General features: G+C 43.4%; 1 protein-coding gene across 1 annotated transcript in view; it reads right to left on the reverse strand.

Annotated features, from left to right (window-relative positions):
- vps50 (VPS50 subunit of EARP/GARPII complex) overlaps positions 1 to 11,041 on the reverse strand; it is a 96,074-nt gene extending 85,033 nt beyond the window's left edge. The window contains exons 1-4 of the mRNA XM_076754342.1: positions 10,888 to 11,041; positions 10,297 to 10,365; positions 2,058 to 2,180; positions 1,124 to 1,195 (exon numbers count right to left, since the gene is read on the reverse strand). Of these exons, the coding sequence (XP_076610457.1) occupies positions 1,124 to 1,195; positions 2,058 to 2,180; positions 10,297 to 10,365; positions 10,888 to 10,920 (297 nt within the window). The 5' untranslated portion in view covers positions 10,921 to 11,041. The remainder of the gene's footprint in view (positions 1 to 1,123; positions 1,196 to 2,057; positions 2,181 to 10,296; positions 10,366 to 10,887) is intronic.
- Positions 11,042 to 11,437: the final 396 nt, after the last annotated feature.

An 11,437-nucleotide genomic window follows, 5' to 3' on the forward strand; every position in this document is an offset into this window, starting at 1 on the left:
ACGGCTGGTCCAACAAGCCGGAGAGAGAAAGAAGACAGAGGGTATGTGTGAGAGTACCTTTGTGTACTGTCTCACCAGGCCACAGAGTCTGAAGCATCTTCTCTCACAAAAAGACAAGAAATGTCAAAAGAAGGGACGTGCAGTTTGTATGAAGGAGAGGAGGTGTGTGGGGGACAGATGTGGCAAAGCACGAAAAAAATACGAGCGAGCGGTGGAGACAAACAGGTGTGAGTGAAAGTACAGAAGCTTGTCAGGAAAGAGGGTAAGCGGGCGACATCTGCACTGGACTGTGGGGACTGAGGGTGCAAAGGGGAGGAGTGCTGCTTTCTCTCCCACGTGTTTCTATAAATAGACTTTGTTGACAGGCCAGCTCTCCAGTCTCAAGCTGCGAGTACCTGACTGACCTCAGAATGATGGCCACTATGGAAATGGTCCCGCTGTGCGCCCGCAGGAGGAAAACACAGTCAGTGGCGTCACAAGAGTCTGCCATCAGAGTTCAGGCACAAGCACGGTCTGTGGGCACTGGGTGTAGGTCAGAATCATTCGTCTTCCTCAGCGCTCTGTGGCTCAAAAGGACCGCCGAGCAACTAATCGACAAAAAAATAAAAATCACGGCGCTTGGGGGCGTTAATGTTCCAATCCAGCCTCACACGCGGGCGTTATCGACTGGGGTGGGAAACAAGGAGCTGTCAGGCATCAGACGGGAGCTTTGGGGTGCCGAGCAAAACAATGGAGGCGAGTCAGAACTTTAAGGCTTTTATCCAAATGAGCTATTGGGGTTTTATTTTCCAGATGTATCAGTGTTTCACGCTGTAGGTCCACAGCGTTGGCCGCTGTGATTTCAGTGCACTTTTCACTTTCACTTTCCACAAAAACTATTAAATGGACCTTGACATCAGACTGACTGTTGCTAAAAAGAAACTCCGAAGCTCAATTTTTAAGATAGCATTAAGTCCTTAAAGCACTCATGAGAAATGGACATTTGAAAACCGACAGCTGCATGACGTGCAAGAATGAGGCGTGAACTTGAAGTTTTCATCTCGCTTTGTGACCACGCTGCTCCCAGTAATATGGTCGTACGTGTGTGTGCGTGTGTGTGCATGAGTAAGAGGGAGATGCTTACCGCTGCCTGTTGTCTCTTCAGCTTGTCTCTGTACTCCTCCAGCTCCTGCAGGTTCAACTCCGGTGGGAGTTTCTATAATCACACACACACACAGACGCAAACATACAACCTTATTGTCAGTAATCCCCAAACATGTCTACCGCTCAGCGCAGTAAAAATCGCTGGTAGGTGTGTGTCAGACAGAAAAACACTTAAAGCAGAACTATTGCCGATATCCAAGTTCTGGCGTTCAGGGCCGCAGCAGGGATTTCATTTATCTTGAGGGAGCATATCTTCACTCCTGAACATCTTCATTTTTCAAAAGATATCTCACTCTCGGCATTTCAAAGAGCTTAAGCTGGTTTAACCGGTGCGACTGAAGATAGCTGCGGCTCTTCCAAACAAAAAAAAACAAAACAAAAAAAGAATTTGCTCAATAAATACACCTTGCCAGATCATAAGTCAGATTAGTCAAGAAGGTAGAGGACGTTATTTAGCAAACAGCAAACAAAGTCTGCTTGGGAAAGAAGATATTACAAATCCATGGCCCAAAGGATGATAGGTAATTACTTTCCCCTTGACTGAGAGTCTCATTTCAGATGGTGTAGCAATACCAAGATAAATCTAATGAGATTTCACACCCTTCCTCTGCTGAGGGGATGCAAACCATCAATCCGGATGTCAATGGCACGCACGCGGCTCAGCAGAAGTGTAAGAGACAGCAGCTCAGGTGAGAAAGAGCTTTAACTCTGCTCGTCAGACGAGGTTCAAAGCGCAGGGAAGCTCATTTATTCACATTAGAAATGCAATATTGCCGTTATCAAAATTACTCAAATGTGGTGGGTTTAATGGAGTTAGGAATTTTACAGAGGGGGGCGTGGGAACCGGGGAGATCATTTTACAAGCGAGCGGTGCTCATTCAGTCTGTAACACATTCATACAGAGAGCATCTGACCTCCAGTTCGTGCTGAACCATGTCGAAGGAGTCGTTAGAGAAGTAGACCTCCTCGATGCTGTCAATGATCTCCTGCTCCGCCTGGGGGTCGATGGGTTGCTCCCTCAGCTCCCGCAACTCCTCCTGAAAGAGGATGAGACAGACCAAGAGAGAGAGACAAAGAGAGGGAGAGAATTAAAAGACGTCCTTGAAGTAAACACTTTAAAAAGTTCCAGACACACAGGGACACAAACAGAGAAGGTCCAGAACAGAGAATTACATCATGTCCCAAGTAATGAAAACAACAAACAAAGTCTCTGATATGAACGTCAAGAAAAATACATACAAAAACAGAAGAAGAGAGAAATATGGTCACACTGCAAAAAAAGAGGAGAGATGCCAGGGGAAAGAACAATAAAGGGGCGAGATAGGATTAGAGGAACAAAAGGCACAGAGGACTTTAAGGACAAGGGCAAGGGCGGAGGACAAGGTGAAGAGAGGACAGATTCAAAATGAGGTGGAGAACAAGCAGCAAGGAGAGGGACAGAGGAGTGCAGTGGGGAAAAAGTGGGAAGGATTGTGGAGTTTGGGAGATGATTGCAGCTTGTTTCGTTGGACAGCTGTCATGGGGGACGTCAGGCGGCCTTGAGAGGAAAGACGAGAAGAAAGGAATGACCAAAGAAAGGCAACGGAGATTCCCCTTCAGAGCTTCTCTGAGAAACATCAGAGCCTTATTGATTAACATGCTGCGCATCCGTCGAGGCTTACTGCTGTCGTGAGTCTCTTGGATGAAGGGTTTTAAACCCACATTCCTAATGAGCCGAGATACGATCACAGGTCAGAGCCAGAGGTGGGATGATGTGTTACAGTGCCGCACCAAATGTCTTTATTCTTTATTTTCTTACATACGTCACTTGTTTTAGGATGTCATCAACCTAAAACAAAAAAATAATAATAACTCCTCAAACAAAACCCTCAACTTGAATAAAGTGATTCATCCAATGAATCGGTAAGAGCTGAACGCTTTTTGTGATTACATAGATGTCATTTAGGGTGCTGTCAGACTGCTACTAGACCGTCCCATTAACACAGTTGCACGCCTGCCGTTCTGCGCGGCGAGCGAGAGAACCAGCCGTTTCTGAGTGCAGAGAAAATGTTGTTTTCGAAAGGCTAAACACCAACAAACCGGCTGATTGACTGAAGCAGAATATTTCATTCAATTAAAAGCATGCTGCGAATTTTGGAAGTAATTACATCTTTTTTCAACAAATTTTGACATTTGTACTTGAACGAATCACACGAGTCAGAAACCATCGTCTGCAGCCACCACTGGAAATGAATTCCACAAAAAGCACAACACTTAACATTTTAGTGTCATCTTTGTCTGCAACTGTGCAGAAATACAGAGTTTAATACAGAGAGAAAAAGCTGAGCAGCTGCATGTTGATTTGGAATTCGGAAGGAAGCTTCAAACTATTCGGTCCAGCCTCACAGTGTTAGCAACATAAGTAAGGAAAAGCTGCTGAAATAAAGACTAAGACTAAGAGTCTGTATGAAACTACTCTCCATTTAATATGTAGTGCACTGGATTAACCGTGCATCATTGTATTTGGGGGTAACTTCTTTCTGTTAACAATCCCACAATGCTAACATGCTAAAATGTTAACATGCTGACATTTTATAAATGACATACACAAAATGTGAGATGTAAAATCACGCATCATGAAAACGACCAACCAACCGCCAATGTTGTTTCTAGCACCCTAAATACAGCTGAATATTACATTTAATCACAACCACAATACGTTCTACACGAACAAAACGATGATGCTAAGTGGCTTCACTTTATGCCCTGAGTGGAAATCCTTCTTTTAAAGTAATGCTGAGTCCATCAACTCCCTTGTGTGGGATAAATGCATCGAGGCATCAGCACATTAAAGCACAATGGCGCTAAAAATACATCGCCGGCTCGGGAAGGAGGATGAATGTGAAATTATGAGACATGCAATCTATAGGCCCATATATGCATCCACACTCATATAGCCTTCATGAGATAGCAGACACTGATCAAGAAAACCTTGTTACACACCTGCCTAAGCACAAATATTTTCCCAGCTGCTATCAGCAAGAAGCATGCAGCAAACCCATGAAGTGTGTCACCCCACCCATGTAACTGAGCCTGCCTCTGAGGGTGACAGTGCGTCTTGCTGAGTGACATTTATATGAGGCAACGCCGCTGTGAGAAATTTTAACGTTCACAGTCAAACATAGCCTCATTTAATTCAATTACACCGGCAGAATCCCTTTTGTATACGCCATATATACATTTTATACAAGGCAACTGGGAAGTAAAGAATTAAAATGCGTGCGTGTGTCTGCGCCAGTGTATGTGTCTGCAGTGCGCGGACCTCCAGGCAAGCGTGCGTGCTGCCATGTTTGAATCAGGTTAAGAAGTGAGCAGGAGGCCCTGGGGGAAATGCGTGGGTGAGTGCGTGAGATTGGAAAGGAGGGGAGGAGGCAGGAGATCACGCTCTGCTGTCAAAAGGGTGGGTGGGAAATCAGCTCAAATGAGAGGGGAAAGCTAAAAGGGGAGGTGTGGGGTGAGCTGGATGACTCATTGGCAGCGAAAGTTGGAGCGGAAAGAAAAGGACAGAGGAATGAGCGAAACAAAAGACAGTGATGTGGTGTCTCCTGTGAAGCCACTCCAATATGGTTAGAGCAATTCACCTCTCCCGAGTCTCTCTTTTCCATCCCTCTCCGCCTCAGCCTCCCACCTGCAGTGACGTGAGAAGCTCTAAACATCTTTAAGTGAAAGAGTTACTGAGAGGCTAACTCAGGTTAAATGATTCCCTTCCTGCTCCGCTGCTGGGGAGGCACAAAGCCAAACTGCGCCCCACGTGTCAAACCAGGCATCAGGCACTGTGAGGCTTTGATCAAATTTCACTTTGAAGGATGAGAGACAAGCAAACCACCCTTCCTCCCCCTCCGAAAATTAATGAAAATCTCATCTTTGTTGCGGAAATTAGAAATCCATTTACTTCCACAGTGTGGGGCGTTTAACAAGCCTTATCGGAGAATCAAAGTGGATATTCGTCTGGAGCGCTCATTGAATGTGGAAAAATCAAGCGCAGAACAAAGAGGTGCTCCACAACACGGGCGCCCCGATGAAACAGGAGACTGAATAAACAATAGGAGGTTCGTGGAAAATCCTGCGAGACATTAGCAGAGAAAGGCGGCGGGGTGAGGAGACTGGGAGGACGGCCAATTATTTCCACTATGGAATCATTCATCAGACGAACAAATCAAAACCTCCTCACTGTAATCAGTGTTGAATATTTATGCGAGCCTAACCTGGTTTATATCCTCGTCTGCTCCTAAACAAGGGTTTAACACAGTTGTCTTCTGGGAGATTAGGACTAAATCACAGCCAACAGCAATATGCAGGCTGCTGTCAGCTGCTGAGTTAACAGGTAATACGATTACATTTTTTACTTGGAAGTGTGTGATTATTTATCCTTAACTGTCACTGAATATCAATGAGCCCAAAAGCTTGTGTTCTCTCTATCCGTGTTGTCACGCAGTGGTTTTATTATGAATGCACGGTCAGGCTCTTGGAAGCATAATTAGACTAGTAGCTTATCTCAGAGACAAACCTGATTGGGTCTAAAGCCATCACACACAACTGTCAAAGTGAGGTGTGTTACCCCTCAAGGCCCTCCTCACAGCTTCAGCCCCCGTCCCCATCTTCAGAAAAAGCATAGCGAACACTGGAGGTACTCAGCCAAACATATTTGCTCTTGAATTTTTCGGAAATAAAGTAATATTTAGCAGGTGATGCACTCAGCCTGTGTAAATGAAAGCTTTCTATTTGAGCAGTTCTTTCACTCTGATCAGATAAAAAGGGGTATTGAGCAAACTGAGGGTGACCCCTGCTGGTGGGAAATATTAACTGCATGCACCTCAAGTACCAGCAGCAGGGTTATGAGAAAACCACTCTGGGACACTGACGCTTCTGGGAAGACAACCTATTGTTCCCAACACTCAGCAGCATTAAAGTGCAATAAAACGTTTTTTTTTTTTTTTCAGCATCACACCAGTTCCAGAGCTGCACTAACCCTCTATCACAAGTACCTTTAGGGCTTCAAACTAATTATTTTTATTATGGATTGGTCTGTGTATTATTTTTTTAGCTAAGCGCATTAATGTTTTAGAAATTAGTAATGATGCAAACAAAGGAGAGCAGTAAATCCTCACATTTAAGAGGCTGGAACAAGGCCATGTTTGGCATCACTGGTTTGAAAAATGACTGAAACTACTCCAGTTGTTGTGGCTGTACTTACATCTGTGACATAAACAGCTCCAAGAGGCCCTTTTTGAAGCTACATCATAATATCTGTTGGAAAACAGTGGATATCCTGTCCCTCAGCAGTTCACTGGATGTCAGTCCTATATGGAGAATTTAAAGACTTGTTGATTGAGCATTGCTTTACCACACAATATGAGATTGTAATGGCTCTGCAGGATTGAAGGGGTTAAGTGATAAAATGCGCCACAACACCTACAAAGAAAATCCTTAAAACTGACTCGCAGAGGGACAACAGCTTTGAACAGGGATTGGAAAGGGGAAAAAGGTTTGTTTGTTTTTAGCGTGAACCCTCAAAGCAGCTTATGCCATCTCAGGAACCCAGAGAGATTAACAAAAAGGAACAAAAACATCAAAGTGATCTAAAATAGCTCCCAACCATTTGGAGTCATTTGAATACAAAATAAATATTTTCAATCTGCCACGGTTGTGACTTCTTCAAAGGTTATGGTGCATGTTAGCATTTGTTGGTCATGTGAAATGATACGACTTCTATCTATTTCCATCATTCCGTTTTATCAGAGTCTTTGAGATTATATCACATTGAAGTCTTGAGTGAGGTCAAACTTTTCTTACATCTAAGGCCCGTGGCTCACTGACTAGATTTCCATGTAAATTTGTAGAGGGCATTAAATACACAGCAGCAGATGAACAAGAGGGATCAGATTTTCTCTGTGAGAATGGTTTCCCCTGAGGGTAAACTGCCGCTATAGCCAAGACTGTGACCTCTGGATGCACATGTAAGCAGCCTGACATCTGTGAAAGGGAAGTAACCAAATGCTCCCCTCCAGCAGCTATATGGAGAAACACGACATAAGAGGACCCGTACTATACACGCGGAGTCATATGAAGTTCATAAAGTTCTGTAAACAGGGCAAACAGGTAGATGTGTTAAAATTACAACTAAAATTATAATTGCCTAATCGTGGAACAGAGCAAAAGTTGCAGAATATATTCGTCGCCACTCCCTGTTCATGACTACAGCAAACCAAGGGAGGAATCTGTGGTCATGTCATAAGCAGAGAAGACATGATTCATCAATTAATCGATTAACTGATGAATGATTAAATGTTGAAGCCAAAACGACAAAAATTCACTGGTTCTAGCTTCTCAAATGTGAATATTTGCTGCTTTGCCCTTTGTCTTATATTGAATATTTGCCGGTTTTGTACAGTTTGTTCAAGAAAACAAGACATTTCGAGGACGTCACCTTAGCCTCTGGGAGACTGTGACATTTTAAAGGCCAAAGAATTCAAAGCCTGATTCCAAAAAAGTTGGGACGCTGTGTAAAACGTAAATAAAAACAGACGCCAATCATTTGCAAATGAACTGTGTTTACCGACAACAGTTTCATGAAGTGTTCCTGAGCCCAGGTAGTGATATCCTTTATACAATCATGTGTAGAATAATCAAAGTGGTGAACATCACATGTGGAGGTGTCCTTGTCAAGACACTGAACCCCAAAACGCTCCAAAAGGTTAAGCCAGCACCTTGCATGGGAGTATGGAGTGTGTGTGTGTGTGTGTGTGTGTGAATGAGAGGTGAAATTGTATATTAGAATAAAAGCACTACATAGAGTAAATGCAGTCCATTTGTCTTCTCACACACTAATCAGCAACTACAGACTAATTAGTGCATGTTTATGTTTTCCCTGCTCATCACTCAAACACCATCAAACCTTCAAGTCATGTCCAAATAGTGACTCGACAGCATCATTTGTCAATCATCCCCCTCATCAGTCCTCCCCCTTACAGAGAGCCAGATGTTGCTGTCAGCTCCTGGAGGATGATAAATGACGTGAGTCACGGCTAAGATGGTTGGAAACAGCACCGGTTCCGAGCAGATTAAGCATCATAATAATCGACGCACACCCTCCAGCAGGGAGCAGCGCGTTAAGTAATGCAGTGTCACAGCATATTGAAAGGATTATTCACCTTTAATCAAAAAGGACCATAGGTTTTGCTGCACACAAAGCCAGGCCTGTGTGGGTCTTATTTCATTCTGCTGAAAGGCCCAACAGCAAAGCAAATAAAGTCAATGCATAATATCATCAAATAATCATCCCTGTGTTTTGGCTGAGCACACAAAGGGCAGGTGTTTGCAGTACATACAGGAAGCAGAATTCACCGGTGAGTATCAGTAGGCTGATAAAATCCAGACTACGCACATCCATACTCGCTCTGTCCCAGTTTTTCTGTCGACCTTTTGTATATTGTGCTTCCTTATATCGCATAAGACAAACATAGTAGGGTAATTAAATGTACAGCAATTCTTGGGACCATGAACAAAGGTGAATATTTCAGACCTAAAACCAGGGTGTTTGATGTCTGCATATCAAGTTTGACCACCTGATACCAGTCCCAAAGCCAGGGGGAGACATGCACTCTTTGACAAGAAACAAATCTTTCTGGAGACACTCCTCTCTGCTTTCTTTCAGGCTCTAATTACACTAGCTCATTGGCTAGTTGTCTGCAATAACGGGTCTGGCAGCATAATTGTAATACTGTCTACAAGCCATTATACAAATATGACACAATGATGTCAAATTATTAGATTAATAGATAACATGTTTGTTACCCATCATGAGCCTGTATTTGCTGTTTATTGTGACAATAGCATCAAGCACAAGCCTCATCTTTGATAAAAGAGACAGCCTGTGTTTATCGCACTGCTCTGTCTTTTTCTTTTCTCGTGACAACAGGACCTCACACAAACAACGAATTGAAAGATTCGCAAACCCTCATGGATCAATCGACAGAAAAACACTTCTATTTAGTCTGATCTTTTGCAGTATTTTTCAAGCTGGGAAGCAAATACTCGAACGGTCCATCAGCAAAGCACGCAGCAAGGAAAATTCCACTCACATTAAGGCTAAAAGAGGGCGACAATCACAACAATGTCAACCGTTAAAAGCCAAGTCTTTCAGGGGAGAGAAATTGCATGTCTGCTTGAATCGACCTGGCTGGTATCACCCCGCAAGGTGAACAAATAGAGTTGGTCACCTTCCAAATTGTGGTCAGGCACATTAATGTAAGGTCATCCCAACAAGGCAAAGTCACAGCAAGGCCAGCAACTAGCAGTGCATTGAGGTTTAAGTAAGTAAGTGACGACACATTATATATAGAGTCACTCTGTGGCTTCGCTCTGTCCGCTCTTGACAAATTGAATTTGTACAAGCCGATAATGACAAACGCTTCCTGTGACGGATTGCATTTTCATTTCTGCCATGCCATATTGCTAAAATACTATTAGAGCAGACCATATTTCACACCCACTGATGTGAAGTGTGTCCTTCACTTATATCAATGTGAGCCTTCAGTCTCTTTACACTGCTGTGGAGAAAAGCCAGTGAGTGTGGTGTAACTAATGCCAGTTACAGGAAGCAGTTCAGAATGTAATACAATGCACGGTGGAAAGCACTCCGACTGACTCATGAATTATACAGCAAGTCTGGTTCAAGTCTAAAACCGCTGTGACACATTCAGCCGTGTTCACTATAATTGATATAACTGAGTTTGACGGGACTGGGCTGCTTTAAATAATATGCATGGTCAAGTTGTCTAATATTAGTTATTCTATATGTGACAAAAGTGCAGTGCCGAAGGTGACAGGTCAAAAGCATGTTTTTAAACATGCAGATTTTGATGACATTAACTATGAGGAATGAACAAATAGCAGCATAGATTTTTCAGTTGTTAACAAAACTGTGAAAGGAAGCTTTCAACGACTCAGACCTGCCTACACGATGAACACAGTTCAGCTCATTTCAATGTCCGCTATCACCTACTTCATCATTATCTGCGGTGAAATATAGTCTACTTTGACTGAGATGGGAGAGGTTGATTTTACACAACATGCAGCTCAAATGCATCGATCACAACAACATCAAAAGTATACCTTGCTCGGGATCCTCAGGTTCTCCACAGGACTGAGGTCTGCCATGCTTTCTTGGGGGCTTTTCAGACCCTGTCAAAATAAGACACACCGTTAGACCCAAAACGTCAACACTAATGCTTATTTGTTTAAGGTGTAGTCTGTTCCCGTTGTCACACAGCTTGCTATTCATCAACACACTAGTGCACAGAGAAAAAAAGTGGAACTGACAGACACATTATTGAAAACGATATGATCTGTTGTGTCCACTGGTGAACCAGCGAGTTCAACATCACACTGAGAACTTCCTCAACCGCCCAGTTTCCACTGTTGTGCCCTGTTGCTGTGCTTGTCTAATGGTAAACTCTTACAACTAGGGCGTAAGGATAAGTGCCCCCATGCATGTATTTTATTCATGTGGGCTAAATAATTCGTAGCAGTGACAAAGTCTTTTGAAAGAAGCTGCTATTGCGCGGGCTGAATGTGCTTTTTTAATGAGCCACACGATGAGCTGTCAAATTAGCCAGTTAGCTTAGCTAGCCGTCATGCTAGCTACCTGCAGCTGCCACAAACAAACGGTCGGAAGCTCTTTTTCGGTGGACCTGCTCTGCTCACCTGGCGGGCCATGAGAGACTTGATCTTCTGCATCCTAAATCCAACCTGTGTCAGTGCACAAATAAATGAGTAGAGTTACAGTTTTGTTTTGTTGTCAACGAAGAGCCTCCATCACTACGAGAGGGAAGCCATAGTTAATTGTCACGTGACCGGTACGGCAAGAACCCGAACGTTTCTGAAGCATCCTGGGTAAGGTAGTTTTTCCAAAGAGGCGTAGCTGTGACCCTAACCGACACAGTCCCACCACTGTAAAAGGTTGAAAATGTGTGGATGAAATTGAAAATACAGGTTGTTCTCAATACAAAAATAAATTAAGCACATTTAAAGTGTTGTAATGCATAAACATTGTGATACATGTAGGTCTATTGCTGTCTCACACCACTGGATGGTAGTAAGTTAACATCACTGAGTACACAAAATACTAGACAGCAGAGGTCTTATCTCTCAGGTGAGACATTTTGAGAAGTCAGAAGGAAAAGCACCGGTGTAAACAATAACATTGATGAAGTTTCATTTCTGTTTTGCTGCTTTGGTGTTGGTGTCCTGGTAG

This window comes from Chaetodon auriga, chromosome 17 (assembly GCF_051107435.1).
Source record: "Chaetodon auriga isolate fChaAug3 chromosome 17, fChaAug3.hap1, whole genome shotgun sequence".
Lineage (NCBI taxonomy): Eukaryota > Metazoa > Chordata > Actinopteri > Chaetodontiformes > Chaetodontidae > Chaetodon > Chaetodon auriga.